Below are 24,023 nucleotides of genomic sequence, written 5' to 3'. Positions count from 1 at the left end.
GGCTGCCGCTGACCAGTGACAATCAACGTTGAAATCGGTTCATGTGTTACAGCATCGCCTTTACAAGAGTTCACACGACTTTACTTAAGGAAAAGGTCAAACATGGTATACAACAAATACAAAGACATGTACGCCTTATAACCACTTTTAATGTTTCAATTTAGTTATTTTTAAATTGTCAGAAAAAAAACAACTATTACAGCTGTAAATTAGTACAACCAAGATGGCTAGACTTTACCATACAAGAAAATTTATTTGCAACATACACTTGTTGAAAAACAATGGGATGTTTCTTTCACTTCTTTGTAAAAAGTGAGGGCTGCATTCTAACAAGCATTTTTAAAGTGTATTAAGCCTGTATGGACACCTGTATAAAGGTAAAATGTAAGCGAGGCCAAGCCGAAAATCAGAGCACGTAAAGGCGTTGTTACGCAGTGCAATATTTTGTGCAACTTGCCTTGCAACGCCATTGCGAGACAAGTTGCATGAATCATTGCCCAATGTAACACACCTTGTAACGGTCAAAAGCATTGCAAGATAAGTTGCACAAAAAAATTACAGTGTAACAGCGCCTTTAAACAACTTGTTTCGTAATGTGAGAAAATTTTTAGAAAAGGCATTGCAAGAGAAAAGTTGAACAAAGAAATTGCACAGTGTAACAGTGCCTTAAAGTGCGTCGGGTATTAAATTTTATATTCCCTTGTTTTAGCATTTAAATAATTTGCGACATTTGTGACAGTGGTACATTTTTTTCAAATTTTCTTAACACGATTCATCATGAACAACATTTTCATTTCTTTCACATTATTTCTGAGAATTACAGTTGTCAATGGAAAAATGGCTACGGCACATACGAAAGCTAGAAACCAATTCTATTACCGAGTAAACACAAGGCATACTGGTGTACATGCAAGTACATGGTCATTACATTTAGTTTGTTTATGTATTTTAAAATTGTAAGGCTTTTTCTGTATTCAAAATCTATTATGTACACTTCCCAAATAAAATAAAAAGTTTTTAGAAAAATCTTGGATGTCACTTCTGCAATGAAGTTAATGAAAGATGCAGATTTCAGTTTGCGTTTCCTTAAAAATGTAAACACCGTTTTCAAAGGCTACAAAGGCTATAGTCCGCTATTGGACACTCATTGCAATAACATTTGAAAAATTAAAAAACAATAATTCATATATAACATAAATACCTTGGCAGCCAGGCTGGTGACTAAGTGTAAAAGTAGTTGCCAGTGAATCAAATTCAGTCGTATTAGCGACCTCAGCGGTCGCAACGTTGAGCACAATTCATGACTTCTGCACTGCTGATCTGACTTAAATACAGTTGCTATTGACAGGCATCATTCACCTCTTTCTGGGCCTAACATGGGTGCTTTATACATGTAACTAAAAGGATGGGTCTTTGCAAGGGCGTAGCTAGGGGGGTTCTGGGGTGCCCGTGACCCCCCCCCCCCCTTTGTAAGCCGTTTTTTTACTCAAACATCCTACAATATTCAGGTTGCGAAAACACGAGTACCCTCTGTTTGACACAGTGTGACCCCCCCCCCCCCTTGAAAAATCCTGGCTACACCCATGGGTCTTTGGCAGGGTGGCAGCTTGCTTCAAGCAACGGCTTAAGACTATTGATGAACATAAATGCCCAAAGACGTCAGTTTCAGATCCTGCAGTTGTGTGCCTGACTATTGTTGAGAAGACTACTAAGCTCATAGACTAAACCTTATCACATTTTCTTTTAACTAAATGTTAATAATAATTAATACATACACAAGTTGATGGGAAGGTACCTGCTAGATCCTTTGTTATTCTCCTAAAATAAAAAGAGAAAACAAGACATTTGAAGAGATAATTAAAAATGACAATGCTGGAAAAAAAACTGAACAATCATGAAGATACAGTTAACATCAAGTGAAGCTATGATCCTCGCAGTTATGAACGCAATTTTTGCAATTGCATAAAGAAGCCTGAAAAATTCAGGACTTCAACGGGGTTTGAACCCGTGACCTCGCGAAAAGCGGTGCGACGCTCTAATCAACTGAGCTATGATGCCATTGACGTTGGGAGCTGGTCATTTGTGGGTTCCAATATTCCCGTGAGGAATGAATCAACGATGAAATGATATGTGAAATGGATCATATATGAACTGTGGATATGAAATCAAACGAAGCATGCGCTTTAGTACAGCTGCAAGTAGATTGCCACCTTTTGACAATAATTTCAGTCCAAGCAGTATAACAGGACAAAGGTCAACTCAATCTCATTAAAAGGCCTAGCTACCACAGGTCACCTGTAACTCAATGGCATGGTGCAACTCCTATGAGAGGTACTCAATTTTTTTTTTTAAGTATCCCTTCATAAATCATAACTGATTGATACCTTTCTCTAATGCTGGTGGGTGATGGTTGAGTTGGCAAACAAGGAAAGAGGAAAGGATTGGCTCATTATGGACACTCTTACTTGATTCTCTTTCCTGTGCTTGTCAAAGCCTGATGTCTGAGAGTGACTGACATGGACAAGTTCAAATAGTACATAGCACATCCCGCTGCTGCTCTGCCGAGACAGAATGCAAGGCCTTTGCAAATGTCTGAGAATTGAGAAGCTGGAGGACAAGCTGTGCAGAGATCAAATGCCTCCTTCCAGTGCTTGATGACTTGATCAAGCCACGCTGGAGCTAGATAACAATAATTGCAAGAAGTCATCGATAGATTACGAGGGAACACGCAAGTCCTAACGGGTATTGGAAAGCACTTGAAAATTAGAAATTCAGATGCCACTTCGGACACCAAAAGCTGTTTGCAGGTTACTATATTTCTTCAAGATTTTAAATTTTCAACACCATTTTGAGTAGCTGATTGCATTTAAAATTTATTTCTTAAGCATTTTTGTAGTGAGTCAAGTTTCTCACTAAGGACTTGTTTTCCTACACCTTGAGAGCCTGCTTTGTATGAAACCAACAAAGCATTTCGAAATGAGTAATTCATGCTTTCACATGCTATCTTATTCTTTCTGTTGCTACCAGGATACATGTACACTTTTGATGATCACACAGAGAGTCCTTCAAACGCACAGGCTCATGTCTTAGCTGTACTCTTCAAATAAATCTATAAAGCATAGTACATACATTATACATTGTATTGTACTTACAGTAAACACAGAAGTGAGATCAAATAATAATAATAATTATTCAGGCTTCCTGTCCCCAAGGACCCTACCTTTCGGATAATAAAAAAGGTAAAGTCTCCGCTTACGAGCCAGAAGGCTCATCAGGCCGGCGCTTATCTCCGGTTTCTGTAGCATGAAGCGACTAGGAGTATTTGTACTCCCCCCTGGATGGGATGCTAGTCCATCGCAGGGTTACCCCCAGCATTACGCCGGTACCCATTTATACACCTGGGTGGAGAGAGGCACCGTGAGAGTAAAGTGTCTTGCCCAAGAACACAACACAATGTCCCCTGCCAGGCCCCGAACCCGGACCACTCGATCCGGAGTCGAGTGCACTAACCATGAGGCCACCGCGCCTCCCACCTTTCAGATAATGCAACACTACAATTTGTTGACTTAAAAATAAGGAAATGGAAACTTCTCAAAATTACCTATTTTGTCAACACTCATTTTCCTAGATGACTTGACATGCCCAGACACACTCCTACACCCCTTTGGTTTCTGCTGAATTACTTCATCTGAATGATCACATTCCATGTCAGTTTCCTGCACTTTCTTTCTTCTTCCTCTGCTCTTGGTTCTTGAAGATGTTGGTCTGGTGATATTCTCATAATATGCTTCATCTAAAGGTTTTGAGCTTTTACCTCTCCGACTTAAACCTCTCCTGGGTTTTTCAATCTCATCTTCAACTGGTGCAGCTACTGGACAATCTTCCTTCAATTCAGTGTCTTCACTTGAAGTGTTTTTAACTTTAACTGGATGTTTAGCAAACCAGTGACAATCAGCAAAAATGTCCCTGGCATTTCCTTTGTTAAGCAGCAAGACTGTTACACCAGAGAGGTAAAGAAAGTATGCTTTCAGATGGAGCAAGCACACTGGGATATATCCAAAAACACCCTCAGCACTGGCTAGGGTTTCTATGGCTTTTGAAAGTTCACTATTGGCTTCTTCAACCTTTCCATTCAACAGGAACTGCTCTGCTTTCAAGCACTGCAGCATCAGTTGATGTTGACTGAACATCACACCAACTAAATGGTTTTTCACGAGCTCAGGGTCTTTTTGCTTCTTTCCCTTTGCTGACTTTGCTTTCCCTTTCTTTTGCATTCCATTCAATCGGTTCTCACTTGATTGAGCACCTCCCTTACCACACAGATGCAGACTGACATCAAGTTTATCAAGACATCTCGTCATCTTAGTTTGAGCACTTAAGCAAGCTGTCTCAGCTATGTCTAACGCATGCATTGATTGTTCAGGTCTTGAGAGTGATACTAAATACCCAGAGAGACAGGTGCAGTACTTGATAATGATCGTGTGAAGGGCTGTATCACTACAGTTGACACATTTGCATGACTCTGGATGCCCAATAAACTCTGGTTCTTCAATGGATTCTTCAGCAAGTTCGGAATCAATGGATGCTCTCAAAACAGGTTGCAGGATTCCTTTAAGCTGTTCAAGCCGCTTTTGACATTTCCCTTTTTTTCCTTGCTTTAGTTCCAACTGTGCAATGTTGACAAGAAAATCTGAAATCCTTAAAAAAATTATAGGGATTTTAAACAGTGATGCCATGAATGCCACTGGAAACGTCAAAATTGCAACTGAACACCTTTGAATAAAATTCGTTCTTTGTGATAATCAGCTATTTTACGTTTGTCTCAAGGTGTGGTCACTTGTGATACACACTGCTGCTCTTTATTAGGCATTGATGTTCCTGTGATATGTTTTGATTTACAGTCTGCACAATGATAATTATCAGTAGAGAACTTAACATAAAAATCGTAGTCATATTGTACTTCATGAATTCCAAAGACAACCTGTTTTACGACATTATTCCAATTCAGGCATTCAGTACATGCATACCATGCCTTAAATATGTAATACAGGAAGATTAGTTGTTGGAAATGGCATTGTGTCAAAGATAGAGAATCGAAAAAGTATGTACATCATGTTTTTATAATCTTAACTTGTAGTACCCTTGAATTTGACCCATTTGTGTTGCTCTTCTGCGAGAAATCAAAACAAAATGACCTACATGTACATGTACCATGCATGCTGCACATAAACACTGTTTGATTGTTTTTTCATCGGTCAAATCTATTGTTTAGTGCAGTTGCTTTAGTTCCATGGTATCCACAAACAGAGGAAACAAGTAATCAAAAATGTGCATGCCTCAGCATACATGTACTGCAACTGTAGGATGACCCCTTATGAAAACATCTTGAGGACCTTTTAAGATCTCCACAGAGAACTTAAAGGATACTGAGGATACACATTAGGAACCTCAAAATAGTTTGCCAAAAACCACAATTCATGAAGTGCCAAAAGGACAGGGGAATTGATTTTACTTTATTAAACTGAAACTTTGTAGAATCTACATTCTTTTCCATACAATAATGTTAATAATCATGACTCGAGAATATAACTGATTATACAGAGGACTTCATAATACAGTTTCTTTGTTGAGATTTCATTATACCTGTGCGATAGGCAAAAGTGCCAGGCCAGAGAGAGCCCATCAATAAACTGCCTGAATGCTTCCCTCACTGCACCCTGATGAAAATATAGCTGGCCAACATGTAAGAGTGAGGACAAGAGGTCATCTAGGAGTGACAAATGGAAAAGACTCTGGGTATGGCTTGAGGGAATCAAAGACCCTTCTCCTGCAAAATAAAGCAAAAAAACTGATAAAAATCCTGTAACATCGGCATTGTTTGTCATATTGTCAATTACATTATATTGCCATTGTCATGTGTCCATTGCAGGGGACATTTCCCAGTACTTTCCATGACATCCTTAATGAATAAAATATTCAACTACATTTAGCACAAAAGAACTGGAACCTTTTTTTTCCCAAAAAAAAAAAAAAAATAGTGGTGAAAGGCAAACACACAAAATAATTTCAAATTTGCAATTGTAAAAAAAGAAATGAGGCTTTGGAAAGACTTTGATATACATCCTTTTGATAAAATTCAAATCTTCCACTGTACCTTGGCTATTTTGTTTTTGATTTTCCTTCTTTTTGCTAACACTGAAAGTGTCTTCCCCAAACACCTCCTCCACCACGCGACTCAGTTTATAAAAACCATCCAAAGCACTCTCCAAAGGAGTCACAGAACCAAGACCAGGATCTTCAAGAAAGGAAAAAATTATCAAGGGTCACATACATCAAGAATCACCAACTGCCTTGGGTATTGCTGACTGGGCTTTCATGGTGCAATCATTATTATAAGGTGCGGTTACACGGGGCACTTTCACCACCGTGACGGTAAATAACCCTTTTACCACGGAAAACTGTATTTATTGCGTGTGACCTGACATTCCCCAAGACAAATTTCCTGTGGTAAACTTCCATGGATACATCAAAAAGATCAGACAAAGCATGTGGTAAGTTGGAAGGGTGTTTTGATGCCTGAGGAACAAGAGCCAATCACAATGCTGATCAAGTTGTGATTAAGTTTCCCACCAATGAACTGTGTGAGATTTCTTTTTACCTTGGTTATCCTTGTAACGTGTGGCCGCTGGTTAACACGGTATACTTAAACCAAAGCGCGAGGCACCTCAGGATAATTTACCATGGTGTGTATAACGGCACCTATTGCACCATGAAAACCCAGTTAGCAATGCCCAAGAAAAAAGTGCCATGAACTGACCCTTCATCTGAAATGTTAACCACCTGAAGGAAGGAAGGAGGGAAGGAAGGAAGGAAGGAGCCTACTGCAAACTTTAGTACGTACTTGAAGGAGGAGGATAAGAAGAAGACCTAAGAGTGGCATCGTGAAAGCCAAAGTTGACACTAATGAACATACATGTAAAAGAATCATGTTACTTATGTACAGTGTGTACTCCCAAGACACTTTTCCCCAAAAACATTTAGGGATGGTTGTAGTCTCAACAAAAAGCTTTAAATTCAAAAAGCATTCAACAGGAAAAGGGGAGTGTAAGAGGAAAGGCTGGAGAAAGACTCAAAACTATGATATTGTTGTAAACTCTTCTATAGATGTTGCAATGTTTTTTAATGATAGCTTCATGACCACTGTCATTATATTTTTGTTGCCTGATTATTAGAGGCACTTGGGGTATCTATCTAGATATAGTAATATCATTTATTGCCATCTCACAATTTTTTCCCAGTTCCAATTGGCTATCTGTATAAGTACTAGGGCTAATTTAAGTACTACATACCAGATGTAACAGTCAACATGTGATGTTTGCCAGGAAGAACAGAGTATTTTGCACAAAGTGATTTCAATCTAGCCTTTATCAAGTGACTCTTGTAAGACTTGTGTGTCAGGGCACCACTCTGAAGCACTTCTTTCAGGCAGTTCTCACCCTCGGAAAACTAGTATGAAATATACATATGCAGTTGAGAGAACAAAGCAAAACACAGTAACAGACATTAATTTTATTTATAGATCTAGAATGAGCATAGTGTAGTGTTTTTCTCAGCCTGCGAAGGAAGAGATAAATTAATGATTTTCTCCTTGAGGAAGCTTTTATGTGCAGTGCACACAGTCACAAATTGTTGGATCACTTACCGGTAGTCGCATTTAAGTTATCCAAGTCACTACAGACAATTTTTATGCCTATAACTGCCTGCAAAATTTCATTACCAGTATCGTACTGTACTTTTTTGCACAAGGTTCTTTGCATAAAACAATGGATAACCAGTTCAATGAAGCATGGCAAGTCCAATGAGTGAATGGCCCATCATTTTACAAAAGCTTAAGGACGGTGCTAGGCTACTTAATTCAAGCATATTCTTGTTTGGTTTATGAATATGCAGGAAACGCAGACCTGAATAAGAGTTATTGAAATCCAAAAAGGAAGTTAGGGGTAAGCACCCATTTTTCAAAGATAATATTAATCAACAATATTTGCCAAAAGACTAAAAATACAAAGCATTGTACATGTATGGCATTCTTTTCCAAACTAAAGCTTAATGATCTCTGACAAATGTATGGTTACCCACAATTTTCATTTGCTAAAGTTCTGCTTTCTCCATATGGTTTTAAACAGTCTAAAATACCCCTGTATCCCATAGAAAACCCGAGCATCTCAAGATGCACAGATCGAATAAAATGCGCAATAACAATAGTAGGCACTGTCCTTAACACATATCTACATGTACTGTCAGTAGCCTGTCCACATTATCTGACTCATTGTAAACAGTACTTATGCATTATACAACCAGGGGTTTCAATAAAATACAAAGTTGGCAGATGATTTAAGAAGGGTAACCAACTAATTAAAATTAATGTCAGTCTTATATTTGAAAGAATCTGTCTGTAATTAATTTCAATTTAAGCCGGGAAAAAGTAGCCAACTTCTCTGATTGAAGTAGCCGATGTCTGCTTTTCTTCAGCTGTATGTATTTATTGAAACCACTGACAACTAAAACATCACCAGGCCTTTGTGTGCTGCATAACAAGGATGTATTTCAACGACATTCTCACCTTGCCTGACAACAACAGGAAGTGGCTCTTAGCGAGCAAGAACTGAACTTTAGTAATGTCACTTGACACAAAGTTATCAAGCATTTCACTGGCATTGCGGAGCAGAAAACTTGCATGATGAATATTAAGCACTTCACACATGGTATGAACAGTTTCACTCAAGGCACATACTCCAGTTTCCAAAATACTGGTGCTGCCAATTGCTTTAGAGAGGATGCTTGCCATGTGAAGAGCACATGTTTTCTTTACTGGCTGCAGGTAAAACAGGGATGTTCATGTAAGATATCAAAACAGCAATAAAAATATTGATACTATTCTTTTTCCCTAACATGTGATGACACTTTGAACCAGGAAAAAATGAACCATAACATACATGTATAGAACAATACGGTTGTGGGTGAAACTAAATTTGAGAGAAAATCCTTGAAACCATGTTGATTTACAGGTATCATTGTCACCATAATTATAATAAATTATGGGTATTTTAAACATGCAGTTTCCAAAAAAACCTAAAAAAATCCAGGTTTGAAAAGACCTCTGTTCACAGAAAGTCAAGAGAACTTTATTATTATTATTATTATTATTATTATTATTATTATTATTATTATTTTTATTATTATTAACAAATTTTCTTTCAGTAATGACTAACATTACATGCCATGTTCATCCCGCAGTAAGACAGTAATAACCCATGACTGTGGGTTCCCTTATGGCCTTATACATGTACAGTGTATGCACCATGCAAAGAAGGAGGAGGATGATCAATGGTGGGTCCCTGTTTCCAGTAATTTTTTAATTGCAGTCTTCAGCAGGAGCGTGGTATTGATATACATGTAATTACTAAATAACCAGTTTTTCTACCCACTGACTCATCCAACCTTCTTTGCTGTACATGTACTTCCCAGAGCCCCTTATCACCACAGGCACTACCTGAATGTCTAGTGTTCCAGTGCCTACATGACTTGTATGAATTTTCCTGTTCAAGTCCTCACATTTTTACATTTTGTCCTCCTCCTAATCATCATCATCATCATCATCATCACCATCATCATCATCAGTACTATTATTACCTGGTTGACAAGACCTAACATGCCAGCAGTGGTCAATAAATGATGGAAACTCTCCTCTGGATTAGAAAAGTGTTGCAATTCAATCTATGAAAAGAATGGACAGGTATAAAACGTGGGGAAATTTCCACTTTAAATGAATGTTTTTAAGTCTGTATTTCACAGACAAAAGACAAATCTTATTTTTCTAATGTTTCCTCTAGTTACACATGTACCTTCATTTTGGTATGAAAACTGAAGAGTCGCCTAACTGTCAAATTTCATCAGTGTTAAAAACCACCAGACATGAAAAAAAAATAGACTGAAATACTTTTTAAATCTCAAAATTGTAAAAAAAAAATTCCTTGTTAAGGACTGGCTCAAGCGGAAGCCAGTTTCCACATAATCAAGAAAATGTATTTATTTAAGGTGTTCTTATTAGAAGGATTGAAACTACAATGTTCACTTATTGCTGAAAAAGGTTTGCTCATTTTTGTGAAAGCCCTGCCAAAAGCACCCCATATTTTGGCTTTAGCTGCTCATATCCCAAAAACTTGGTGACCCCATTTTTTATCCTGAAATGTAATCAGCATGCCAGAATGAAACTTTCTACATAGTTTAAAAAACTTTCTGTGGAGCAGATTCAGAGCCACCTTAACTAATTGAAAATTTAAGGTAGCTCTGAATCCACTCCACAGAACTTTTTAAAACTTTGTAAAGAGTTTCATCTTGGCTTGCTGATCACTTTGTGCAATAAAAATTGGGGGTCACTGGGTTTGTTTTTCAGATATGAGCAAATAAAGTCAAAATATAGGGTGTTTTTGCAATGCTTTCATTGCCATGGTAACTTATTACATAAGAAAATGGCTGCATCTTGTTCAGAAATAATTGATGTTTCACATGGTACCATAACATTGCTGTTACATGATGATAACAAGGTGTTGAAACTGGTTTGAGCCACCTTACCAGCAAGGCACTAGAGGAGCGTTTGTTCGACCTACTCAATTGAAAAAACCTTTCTCAGAATTTGTGCTGTTCCCAAAAGTGCTGTTTTTTGGATTTCCAGAAGTTGTTATTGCCTGCCCAGGATTTCACTGAGATGCTTTTGAGTGCCTTTCTTAATAACTCCAAAGGCACCTACAACAACAGGAATTACCACTGTCCTCATCCGCCACATGCGGGCTATTTCTATTTCCAGGTCTTTGTTGCTGTTATTATTATTATTATTTTTTAATTTAACTTTTTAAAAATTATTATTATTACAGTGCGACACGCCTTACCGTGGCCACCTAACAAAATTTTTTATAACTTATATGCCAATCAGGGTGAGTGAATTTGATTGACAGTCACCCCTCCTTGCAAAGTTTGCACTGTTGCAGTTGAACACCGTTGAATGGGTTGTTTGAGTTGATGTACATGTACTTACACGTAATTGTCAAATGTGAAAGTTTGCTGGGTGACCACGGTAAGGTGCGTCACACTGTAAATGTCAGGTTACAAACCTTTCCATCAGTGCCTTTCTTCATGGATCTTTCCACCAACCCGACCCATGTTTCTAATGCAGAATGAAGAGATGACTCAAACTCCTCTTCCAGGCCAACAACATCAAGCTGTTTAAACAAATTACAGTTACATACACCGTGAAAATTTATTGCTAGCATTAGGGATCCAGCTGACTACACCAATGTCAATGACTCCAAAACAGAGAGAGATGCTAAAAGACGGGGCCAGGAAGGAACCAGAGATACATGTAGTTGGACCCGTGAGTGTTTCAAACCACTATTAAACTAAACCTGGCTTAAATGGAAGGTGAGCACCTGTAAATTATGCAAGGCTTATGTGACCAGCCACTCTCTAAAAAGACATCATCCCATTGCTGATAAATTCCTCTAGCCATATCACACCCACTCACACCAGTCACCAGTTTGAGTGAATGAATCATTGTGTTGAAAATACAGGCTGCATTGGGAGGGAAATTACATGTGTAGTACTTGAGATGGTGAAATACCACTTGAAACTGCAGAAAATTTCTAATTAAAAGCTCCTTACAGCTACAGTGTACAGTACTGTGAATTTGAAATGACCCTTAATTTGACTGATGACTGGAAAACTGTAAAGCTGTAAATTAATGAGTTCTTGGACCACTATGCACTCGCCAATGGATTGCAAAGCTTGTAGACAGCTCTGCCTGTACAAAATGTTAGCTAGCAGCAACTCTGTTGGAGGTGTGAATTTGCAAGAAGTGATTAACAGCCACACCTCATTCGCATCAAAACTCTCGGTAAGTTCCAGTTTTTCCTCTGTTTGTCTCTCCTCCATTGCTGCTTTGTGTTCTAGCATTGCCTGCCAAAGATAAGCAGCTGCAAGTCTGTCCTGTGCAACTGATGAATAACACTCTTCATCATGATTGGTTTCTGCCATTTTATCTGATAATTGCTCAAGAAGAGCAGTACCCTCTCGACAACACTCAAGTGCAGACCTGCAAATTAAAATAAACGAGAAATAGAGACAGCCCCATTACCAGCTTTTTAATTTTTAATCTCTTGGCTAGATTACTGTTGAAAAGGCTTATCACTGGATGTGTAAAATTTGGCTTTAAATAAATGAATTGGTATTCTGCTAAAGTTTTAGGCAATTGTAGGGTCTGTTAGTAATATTGCCACTCTACTCACTTGTCATTGTTTTGTGCTGAATCTCCATGACGGTGTAGAGCTATTGCCAGTTCTATCATACTGGAACCATATGCAAACTCATCCTCCTGTACAATGTATAGTTCCAAAAGCTGCTTAATGACAGCAATCTGCTCCACTGCAGTATCATAGCTGGGAAAAATTTGACAACAGATTGGCATTTCAGTGCTTCGTATGACTCTCTTTACAGAACATTCAAAGCTTGAAGGGCTGTCACTAAAGGGCATAGCCAGATCTTACTGTAAATGAGTTTAACACCATACCCCCTGACCACTCCCACTTTCCTTCTTTCCCTATCTTCTTTAAGAGCTAGAGACAGCCCTGAAATTAATTAAAGTTTACGCTAATCAACTGTTGACCACATTCCAATAATGGAAGGAGGTAGTGTGGAAATTCCATGGGGTTTGTATGTTTTGAGCACGCCCAAAGAAGAATACAACCCTCACGTCTGGAGAATTTCTGAAACCTGGCCAGGTACTTCCATTCCAAGAACCATTACTGTATCAGGGAAAGGAATATGGAAAATAAGGTTGGTAAGGAAAGATTTTGAAACAAAAAACACTAGTCTACAAAATGTATATTGCAGATCAAAGATCTTGACTATGCTGGAGAAGTCCTGTCTGGAGTCTGCTACATGTGAGCTTGCAGAGTGCTAGGCACACACTTTTTTGATTAGTATAATACCCCACCTCTTTGCCTTGTAGCAGGCAAGTTCCTCTTGAAGAACCAAACAAAGCTGCCCACCATCAATATCTTCCGTGTCTTCCTGCTCAGCTAAGGCAGTGCACAGGGTTCTGAACCAAAAAATACATAAACAATCCCTATGCATGAGCGCAATCTTTTTAAAGCTACAATAGCCTAGTGAGACACAGCATTTTATACTCTCCAATCAGAAAAAAAAAATTCCACAAATTAATTTTAGTTTCATGGTGCAGTCATTGTAAATGTGGCCTGTTTGAAATCAGCGGCAACACTGCATTTTGACTTGTGCGCCTCCTCACAGCAAATTTCTAAATAATTCAATTACAAGTAACACTATTTTAAATTGTCTGGAAACAAAAGAAAGTGATATAGTCTCAGAACATTTGCCAAGCGCCTGTCCCATGGAGCAGTCAAGTTCCCCACAATTTTCTCAAGGACTAAATTCACCATGATTGGCGAGCAAAATTGCCAACCACTATAGTGTCCCTGGCTTTAGATTATCTTAAGTTGTTACTACTATACTATATCAGGGATCCACATTCGCAGTTGTCCAGTCATCCCAGATGACTAAAAACCCATCCAGATGAGTATAATAACTCCAAAGGTTGTCCGTTGGATGAGTGAAGTTTTAATAAATGTCTTTTCATGAATGCCACAATGTACTTTGTTCTGATCGCTTTTCATTCAATGGAAACTTTCAGAAAATAAGGGATAAACATGCAGTTTTTCTCAGCATTGAAACGAAACCTTTGACACTGAAAACAAGAGGAGCAGAACCTGCTGCTTTCCAACAGGAAAGACACATAATTTTGGTACATGTAGCATTTAAAGGAAGACACTAGCCACAAGTGTCGAAACTTTGGGTCTTTGAATCGTAACTTTGTAAGCTACATTGAAGTATGTTTTGCCATGGCAGATATTGACCACTGTAAATTGGGTTCCCACAGTGCAAAAAACAAACTCCAAACTCCAGTGTTAAAATTCGTCATTTCTGACAAAATTGTAAAATAAAATTTGAACGCTCAAGTTACATGTATAAGTAATTTTATCAACCATTTTCTTCTGTATTTTTGCTCGGGCAACCCAAAATTTGTCTCGGCAAGTATATCGCAACATGCACTAGCCAAGCTGACGACTTTGATAAAAAAATGAGCGTGGATCCCTGCTATATATCATGAAACTTTTAAAAATAAAATTACCAAATGACAGCATGATAATACAGAAAATGAAATAATTCCTCTCATACCAAGGTTCCAATATTATTGTTAATGTTACTGTACATTACTTTTATTTTACTAAAACAAACAAATGAATATTCTTTTTTTTTTTCTCATTGCAAACCTCGATCTCTCAACTTGTTTCTCTTCATCTTGAAGGTTTTTCAGTACTTCATGTTTTACTGTACTCCATTGTTTGACTTGCTGTCTAACTATGAAAACATCAGAGCCTGTTTTCACAGATATCAAGACCTGCGTGGTGGCCGTTCTCAACGCATCATTAAGTTCTTTGGCTCTTCTTTGACAGTCAGCCAGCAGTGAAAACTTTGTCAAAAGCTTTACCTTGAAAGAAATTTACAAATAACAGTACTGATTCAATAACATACATTATTACATGGCTTGTGTTTGTAGCCGACATAACGCGCGCTCTGATTGGCTAATTGTGACTGAATTGTAGGGAATTATTCTCCCGTAATGCCCACAGGCCGATTATGAACTTGCAAAAACAAAGCAAAAGGTAATTTAAAAGCCATATAATAAACAACTTACTAACCTCACTTGCTCGGGACCGTACTGGGGAATATTAGCCCTCTGTCGTTTTTGTACGGACTGAGAGCACTGCCACGACCTCGGGTCAATATTCCCCAGTACAGCCCTCTCGGTTAGCAAGAAGTTAATTCTAATTATCAGGGCCAAGTTGTTCAAAAGCCAATGAACTCTAATCCGCGATTAAATACCAACTAAGGTTTCAATTTGCCCTTCACAAAAGCCGTATCAGTGTAGTTTTATGCTAAACCCATTCATTGACTCCCAGGAGTGAGACTTTCATACCTGTCAAGAAGTCATTTTCAGAATTTTTTTTAAAAATATTGAATCCTTCAAGTTTTTTGAGTGCTAAAAGTGAAGGCAGTCGCGACTACTTTTTCACCTATCGTTCACATTAGTCCCCCACTCGGCCAAATGTGTCTATTTATCGAGTGTGACGTAAGAAAAGGACATCGTGCAAGCTTGAGTTGCTGGAATGTCCTTTTCTTACGTCACAGCTAAAAAAGTGTCAAATATCGGACACTTCTCATTGGCTCGTTCCTAATGAGCCCACGAGACAATAATTTGTCCAGCAGGACTTACAGCACGCAAAAAAATTAAAAATTTCAGTAACTTCAAAGAGTTTGCGAAAAGGAGTTCTTGAAAGATATGAAAATCTACCAAAAGCATAACAAGTTGAGGGGTTAGGGGCACTTTAATGGCTTTTACTCTGTCTAACATCAGACAATTTTACTCATCATTGGGAGCGGTTCAGGTCAGTCAATGGATTAACAGCATCTACATCCACTAAAAAACTATGTCCTCTTTAACCCATTGATTCCTTGGAGTGAGACTAATTTACTCTTTCTAATCCCAGACGATTTTACTTGTTTATGTGAGCTGTTCAGGAGTCAGTGGGTTTAGGAAAACAAATGTCCAAGTCAAGGTAGAAGGATTCTGTGGAATCTTGGTGCAATCAGAAAAGGAACTGCATCAGTATAATCAGAAACCCATAAGAGTTGAAATGTGTAACACGCGTTCACAGCTTCCAAATATTCAGTGCAAACTGATTGGTTGAACGTTTCAGTGCCAAGTACCATATTTGGAAACCCCTCGCTCTTGTTGTTCCAAATATGGTACTTAGCAAGTTGAATATTCAGAAGCTTGTTTCGCAGCACACAAGGGGCCGTTACATGTTTCAACCCTTATGGGTTTCTGGTATAATTACATGTACATACTAGGTGATTATTGAAAATTCTCTGCACTGATTTGGTTGCACTTGAGGTAATCATTATGCAATAATCAATTTAAGTGTTTTTTTCAAAATGACCGCAAGCTGTTTTGTCGAGGAGACAGACACAGAAATTAATTGTTTAGAAGAAAATGCCTGTATATATTTACATGTACAGTATGTAAATGTGTACATATATACACATATTTTTCAAATTACCACCTACTTGTATGTACATGTATTCACCTCAGGCTTGGTGAATATCAGTGAATAAAAACCTTGACTTTGTCTTGGTTTTTATCCTCCAATATTCATCTCACCGTCGGAAAAATTAATAATAATAATTATTGTTGTTCAACATTCTTTATTTTTCCAGTAATCCAGGATTAGCTTAATTTAGCTTTGAACAACTGGATCCTGAGGAACAAATATTGAATTGTACATCTTGTATTGCATTGATTGTATTGTCTCCATTATACATTTTACCTCCTCATTTCTTTTGAGTATTTCTTCCTCTGTACCAGCTGCAAAGCACCAAACTCTCAGCTCATCACAAGCGATTGTTAAAAGAGGTGCTCCTTCCACAAACCAGTCTCTCTGATAACACAAACACCCCAAGTTGTAAACATTGCAGCCAAGCCACCGAAGTTCATTGTAAGATAAGGGGATTTCTGGGTCTTCCAGCACAGAGTGGATGAGTGCACTAGCCTTTTGCACCAGTGGAATACATTTTTCGATGTGGTACCTGTGGGTGAAACAATTACAATATGTACAGTATGTTCATGTACCTGTGTTGTAAAGGTATATCTGGAGGAATATCCCAGTTGGTATTTAACAATTATCCTGCCAAATCATGCAGAATATTGAATAGAGTGTAATGTGAAGTGCTCGATTTCTATCCCATATGAACCATGTGAGCGTTAGCCCTACTGATGGAAATGGACCCACACAAGGACAGAGAAAAACTCTGACCAGGGTGGGAATTGAACCCACGACCTTCGGGTTAGATCTCCGCCGCTCTACCGACTGAGCTACAAGGTCAGACGGGAGCAGGCCGTGGGAACTGAAGATGTTAAAGTCATGGCAATGAACATGTACAAGTACAAGGATTTGTTTATACAACGTTTGTATAAACGTAACCTTTCCATGCAGAATATTGCCTGATACTGGCGATATTCCGCAAGATTGAGCAGGATAATCGTTTCATTATTCAACACATTGATGACAAGGCACAATTTTCTATGTTTGTTGGGAAAAAAAGCTGGAAAAACTACCATTTTTCTCAGCGACACACAAAATTACGCATATTGCAGGATATACGTTGAGTACACACAACAAATATTGAGCGCGCTATGACCATACTTGCCCATTGTCACAATGTGTTGAATAATAACAGCTATTATTACATGTATATCTCTCACTTAGTATGCTCACTGTGATTGGTCAATTTTGTGGGGCCATATTCTACAGTACAGTACAGCCCGCTATCAGCCGCTAGTTTTCTTTCCCATGCCCCGCATTAACCTCAGAGAAAGAATAAATATCTTAATAACCTCATTTTCTCGGTCTGTACTGTAAATTACAGATCCTTGAGCAGACCTCAAACTCGGTTAGTAAGAGGTATATATGTTGCCGGTAAAATCCGTTTTCAGGTTGAATCCGTTTTTACCCAGGTTAAACTGATGATCCTCATTTTATCTTGGTTCTGAATACGCACTCAGATGAATTGAAGAAACATTTTTTGGGTCTAAATTAAGCCTGGAGAAAATTAGGGTCAGGTTAGGCTTAGTTAACAACTATTCACCGAAGTGGAGGTGGCTAGCGGTGGATATTTACCAAGCCGCGAAGTGGTGAGGTAAATATCCAACGCTAACCACTGACACTGAGATGAATAGTTGATTTAGTATATACTAAAACAGTAAGATAATATACACCACAAAAAATTATTTTGGATGTTTTCTTCACTTGTCACGGATGCAAATCGGGACGCCCTTTTTTCCTGAGTTACTTGGAGTTAAAAAGCACAGGATATCCGGAGTTTGACAAGCCAATCAACGCGCAAGTTCAATGCTATCCAATGTTTTAGTATATACTAATTTTGGTTATTATACATGAATATCAATTGACTTATTACACAAAAGTAAATAATGAAAATTATTAAAGAACTGTGATGGGATGAGCATGTTCATTGTTGTGGTGTATAAGGTGAAGGCGCAGGACCACAGATCTGGAGGATCCGAGTTCGAGTACCGGTGAATGCACAATACAGTTCTTTGATCTCTTACTATGTTGTAATGTCGATAACTGCATAATGAATACAGAAACCGATAAGATAAATTAAATCATTCAGATGATGTGTCGAGATTGGTAAGACAGTGCTTGAGGGAAGGTGGAGGTGTTTTCAGTCCTTTTTGGAGGATTGATAGCTGCTTTAATATTCAACCTAGGTAAAATGAGGATCACCAATTATGGATGCAACCTGAAAAAGGATTTGACCGACAACATATACATGTATTGTTCTAAGAAATATAGTCTTATTGTTTACATTTTGGCGCTTAAAGAACCCCGCATGGTAAACGGAAACCAGAACATGGTAGAGTTAAATTTGTGACCTCTGAAGACAAATTCAGCTAGTGGTCAGAGTAGGACTTAAATGCAGTGCAACTGTGAGAACTGCACCACACCATGTGGCTTCCACTGAAGTTACAAATATTGGAAGATGTAGCTCAAGTTTAAAGGGATTTTCTTTGTGCATTTTGCAAGTTCCAAAATACATGTAGCTCACAACTGACCTTGCGTCACTGTTACAATCATTTTGTGTCAGCTTATCAGATTTCAACTGATCTTGAAATGAAGAAATAATGAAGCTCAGGACCCCCACTTGTCTGTCTGTTATCTTATGAATCTGCTGCCTTAACTGTGTACATGAATCACTGTTGATCTTACGGATATCATGTTTCAGTCGTTCACATTGTAAGGACAAAACAGTGACATATGACTGCAGCAACTGTGTGGTCTCCCAAAATGTTTTCCACAAAAGAATGGGAACATTATTCTGATTAACACCGGTTCCTTTGCTGTATGCACTTTGCAAACTTATTCTGAAATACTCCAAAGCATCGGAAAGGAGTTTCAGTGTTGGCAAGGATGACATTTTGCATTTTAACACCTGAGAAAGAAGTCTGTTGCATTCAACCAGCAACTGCTCATTGTAATTTTTACTTTGAGATTTCGAATTTGTACAGTTCAATGAAATGGTAGCCTTGCAAATGAAACACACACAACAACAAACTTGCGAAGGTAAGTGCATTTTAGTATGCCCATTTATACCATGACCTGTGCTTTCACAAATTTCCAGCATTTTATCAAACACAGTCAAAGCTTGTGTTGCCATTCCGGCTTTGCTACAAATCCTGCCGTAGTGAAATCCAAGTTCAGCCAATAATAACAAGGAATCCTTCCCACCACTGATCTCTTTCTCTGTTTTGGACAAGACCACATTAAAAAGAGACTCAAAGAAGCTTGCCAGACATTTAAAATTAACATTATTTTGTCCACAATCCAACTGATATTTCGTTCCACACTTCAGAGTTCTATCAACCAAGGATTTCAGGGATGAATGCATGATTGCTTCTGCTTGGAATTGTAAAGATAGTTTCCTCCATTCCAAAACAACGCAAAGGTGTGATGGTCGCTGTGCAGCCGTAACTTTTACCTCTTCAAGTTTTCCTGCTCCTTGTAGTAAAGTATCAGAAGCACGTAGCGCCAGTGATGTCAGTTCTTTAACTGTTTTCTCACTGTCGTGGCTCTTGCAAGAATTCACATGTTGTATAAATTTGAGCAGGTCACTTGCATGTCCCAGTGCACTGACATACTGTGACTTGCCTATTAGCTGGACAATGATAAGGTAGATTGTTTTGGCAAGTTGGTCCAAAGAAGATATAAACCTGAAATAATACCCATCCTGCACAGCTAATGTGTTGTTTAGCAAGGATCCCACTAAAACAAGAAGGTAGGAAAAATTAATAGTCTTTTTAAGACTGTCAAGATGGAAAATTTGAAATGTCAAAACTGGCTTTAATGCAATTTTCTTCCCTTATCTCAAAAGGTTCCTGTCCAACGCACCTAGTTTCAACGAGGCAGTGATTTCATACAGATTACCAGCCTTTGCCTTCACTTTTTTCAAGGTCTCGACAGCACATCGTAAAAATTTGGTACAAAATAAAGTGTATTTGGAGATAGTTTCCTCTGAAGTTTTGTTTCCCTTCACTCCATTTTTGTTTTTCACGGGAAACTGTAGTGGCGCTAGATAATTCTACGGGCAGAAAAAGAGCAGGATAAAATTAGACTTTTTGATACACGAGCAAAAAAATTAATGCTAATCTTATACCTTAGTGTCTTCATGAAGACCATCTATTTCTCCGTTCAGAAGTGACTTGAGGATTCTCTCCCCTTCCATGTTTCCCAAAAGGCCCTTTCCATCACTATCTTACATGCAGCATTTTGTTTACAGTGAGGATTTGAAATTTTTTTTATGGAAATTGACTTTGGGCGAGTCAAAAAATGGCGCCTTCTTCAAATTACAATGTTCGACCCAGGGAAGCGCGTAAAAATAATGCCATTCAACCACGTGAGCTAGTTACAAGGTCCCCAGCTCCTCCATGGGCAAATTAACGATTGTCATTAATTCCTAATTTGCCAAGCTTTGAATTTACTATCATCGTTAATTTAGGACTTGTGGTAGTAGAGAAAATAAGGAAAATAAAAATCACATCCGTGGATTGGATTTGAACCTGGGAGTTTCAACTCTATACACTGTAAGTAGCGCTTCTTTTCATCTCACTACTGAAGATACGACACCGCACTTTCAAAAAACAGTTTTTTTTAAGTCTCCCATAGAATATCATCGCTGAAGAGTAATTAGGCCTAAGCTAAATTAATTAGGCGTAAGCTTTGATTTTAAAATGTTTACCTTTGTCATGAAGTTTGGTAATATAACCTACCTTTTGTAGTGTTTAATATTGTTGCCGAGTGATAATTAACAATTGGACCCGTAGTCTGCAAGGGCTACGGGTCAAAATAGCCCATGAGGCGAAGCCAAATGGACTATTGACCCGTGGCCCTTGAGGGCAATAATAAAGTTAGCAAAATGCAAGTTGAAGGAATATTTATTTGGGAATAAAACGAAAGAAAGCGTCACGCTTTTCGCTACTCGAGGACTATTACTAATAATCCTCTAGTAGCGTAGCCAATTAAAATGTAGGATTTGCATTAGTCCAATAGTTGGGTGATACTAATTCAGCATTATCAAGTAGTGACTAAGATATTGTCCCTGAGCAGCTTTCGGTGTGGTAGTCAAGTGGTTAGGTGACGGGTCAATCATTATTCCCAGGTTCGAGTTCTAAGTCCACGCACGCGTTTCTGGGTATGCCAATGAAAACTCAGTGTTTCCACTCCTACAAATACCTCGCCCGGTTTATAGCATTTACAGCATTCTGGTTTATCCACTTGTCATCAGCGTTCCCAAGAGAAGACCCCTAGGCGAATGTGGAGGATACGGGAACTTCATGGCAGAGGGTGTAAAGTGCAAGTTAGGGTTGCAGGTCATCACTGAAACAACCCAAACCTTCACAAAAATGCTAATCTTAGACTTAAAAAATTATTTAAAGCATCGTGTTTAGGCCTAATGTTAGCATTAGTAAAGGTTTGGCTTGTTTCAGCTGTGGTGAAACAATGATCTGCAACCTGCAGTTTGCACCCTCTAGCTTCATTGGGACTTCAGGCGAAACAAATTTCAACTCTTGAAGTGGGGGGGGGGGGGGGGGGGGAATTGTTGGTTCTTATATTTATGACTCCCTGACCCTGAGAAATTTGGGGACATCAACATCGTTCATTTTTTGTCCTTCAATCCGATCATCCGTCAAACACTGTTCGTCCGTATTTGCGGGCATAAGCATGTTTGAAATTCCCCTCTGTAAAAAGTTTTGTTTGTTGAGGTCAATAGGTATTTTATTAGTGATACAAAACCCTCCCCTCCAGGGTCTTCTCGGCTATCAATACGGAATCAACCACCAGAATGGGTAGTATCCCTTTTTGAAGTGTTCTTTTAACAAGCACTGTGATCGGCCAAAGCCAAGCAGTGTAGGCCTCTTTCAGAATGGCGGCCAAACAAAACACTCTTGTTTTCAATGCTAATAAGCTTTTCTAGCCTGGCTACGACGAGCAAATTTTACAAGAATATTTGACGAACGTTAATACATATGAAAGCCATGATATATACTTGAACTGCGGAAAAATGAAATCAAGTTAAGATAGTGATCATCGTAATTATTAATTAACGTAACTTGAGCAGTAAAGAAAGGAAAGCTTGAAAAATTCAGGTTTGAACGGGTTCGAATCGAGTCGGATTTTTCTTCCATTTGAAAAATAACCGGACTGCCGGTCATTTATATTCAGTTAGTAATTTCGAAACCTTGACCTGCTAGCAGTCATGTAGACACAACTTAATAAAGAAAAAGGTTTGAGCACTATTGGTTCTGTTTTACGCAAAGGAAGAAAACAGAAAAGTCAAGTAGTCAGAAACAGGCAGAGCCACAGGCGAGTGCTTCTTACCGCATCACTTGGACCTTAGGAACTTAAATTAATCCTTTCATTTCCCAAGATCCAATCGTTCATTCTCCTAACTAATACGATAGGTTTCTTTGTTGGGTAGTCATGGTAAATTTGGTGTCATATCAAGATCACACCTTTTAAGTTGATAATTATCTTCATTCTCAGTACGTGTTTGACTGACATTTCATTGAAATTGTGAGGAGAATTTACATGCTGATCACTCCTGGGAGTCAAAGGGTTAAAACCAGAAGCACATGACCTTGAAGCGTGTAACTTGCAACTCGTTTCCTTGCAACAAAGCTGGGGATTTTAGGACACCAATTTTATGCCCAAATATGGACAAAAATAAGATCGAAGCTACAGGCGAGGGAAAATGCACGAGTTCCTCTGGTTATGATAAACAGATGCATTAACCGTGATCTACAACGCTAACACTTCTATTTTTGTTGAAAATATGTGTCAAATTCTTAGACTAAATGGGACACTTCGTGTTTGGTATCAAAGTTGGACGTGCATATAATTGCTTAATTACGTATTTCTGGACGAAAGCCCTTCCGCCGCCTAACCTTTCAGCATTACGTTTTAGGGGTAGTTCAAGCAAAATTTACTAGGAGTAGAGAATGGAAGTGGAACTCCAGGACTCGCCCCTTGCTTAAAAACAAATGAACTCGACTCGTCAACACAAATTTGCAAAATAATGTACGTACTATTCAAACGACAGAGTTCAACGAGGCGAACAATACACGCTGTAAAATTTCTTCCTCTTGTCTGAGACTCATGGTCAAAACACAATGCTGTCTTTATTTTGGAACTTTTGCCAACTACAATTTGTCAGTAAAAAGAGAAAACACGAGGGCCTTGTACCATATACCTTGTTACATTCTCCTTCCATTTAATTTATTTTTTTGACAACGTTTTTAGACTCCCATATTATAAAAAAGCAACTCTAATGACATTTAAGGGGCTAGGTGTTACGACTAAAGGACACATGTACACAAGCGTGCTTTCTAAGAGTTTATTCCCAAGTCAAAGAGCGCTTTCCTTTTTTCAGAACTGGCCAGCCAGACCCGTCAGTTTGCAAAGAAAGTGCAAAACTTTGAAGGAACACTTGCACGATAATCCCTCACATTGTTCCGGAGGAGTATATATCGTCCTCCAAGCGTGTTATATTGAAGGCGTAGTAGACTTATTCCTTCCAAATACCCTGTCTGGCCGGTCAGTTCTGTCAAATGCAGGACACCTGGTCAAATGGAAAGCACCCTAAGTACTTCCATTTAACATGATCACAACATAACCAACGTGGTCATATGACAGCAACCATTGACAAACAATCATAACAAGGCACTAACCTATGTCACTAACCTAAATGGACGTTTCAGG

The 24,023-nt window shown here is 38.5% G+C and overlaps 1 protein-coding gene across 5 annotated transcripts in view; it reads right to left on the bottom strand.

The window, feature by feature from the left end:
- LOC137967634 (separin-like) overlaps positions 1-20,587 on the bottom strand; it is a 33,423-nt gene extending 12,836 nt beyond the window's left edge. For 3 of the 5 annotated variants that reach the window (XR_011116544.1, XR_011116545.1, XM_068814152.1), the window contains exons 1-17: positions 20,422-20,587; positions 20,157-20,346; positions 18,824-20,030; positions 16,518-16,776; positions 14,400-14,617; positions 13,046-13,150; positions 12,339-12,488; positions 11,926-12,145; positions 11,169-11,276; positions 9,691-9,774; positions 8,621-8,872; positions 7,350-7,506; positions 6,155-6,295; positions 5,644-5,827; positions 3,602-4,698; positions 2,466-2,679; positions 1,776-1,818 (exon numbers count right to left, since the gene is read on the bottom strand). Coding sequence is in view for 3 of the 5 variants with exons in the window: in XM_068814152.1 (XP_068670253.1) it covers positions 1,776-1,818; positions 2,466-2,679; positions 3,602-4,698; positions 5,644-5,827; positions 6,155-6,295; positions 7,350-7,506; positions 8,621-8,872; positions 9,691-9,774; positions 11,169-11,276; positions 11,926-12,145; positions 12,339-12,488; positions 13,046-13,150; positions 14,400-14,617; positions 16,518-16,776; positions 18,824-20,030; positions 20,157-20,346; positions 20,422-20,490 (4,698 nt within the window). In the remaining 2 variants the exon portion in view is untranslated. Of the gene's footprint in view, positions 1-1,775; positions 1,819-2,465; positions 2,680-3,191; positions 3,221-3,533; positions 4,699-5,643; positions 5,828-6,154; positions 6,296-7,349; positions 7,507-8,620; positions 8,873-9,690; positions 9,775-11,168; positions 11,277-11,925; positions 12,146-12,338; positions 12,489-13,045; positions 13,151-14,399; positions 14,618-16,517; positions 16,777-18,823; positions 20,031-20,156; positions 20,347-20,421 lie in introns of those variants that run through there. The other 2 variants (XM_068814153.1, XM_068814154.1) reach the window with 2 other exon arrangements.
- Between the last annotated feature and the right edge of the window lie 3,436 nt (positions 20,588-24,023).

The sequence above is a fragment of the Montipora foliosa genome, chromosome 8 (genome assembly GCF_036669935.1).
Source record: "Montipora foliosa isolate CH-2021 chromosome 8, ASM3666993v2, whole genome shotgun sequence".
Classification (NCBI taxonomy): Eukaryota; Metazoa; Cnidaria; class Anthozoa; order Scleractinia; family Acroporidae; genus Montipora; species Montipora foliosa.
Note: the sequence above shows the minus strand (reverse complement) of the source record. Positions and strands in the feature narration are given on the sequence as shown.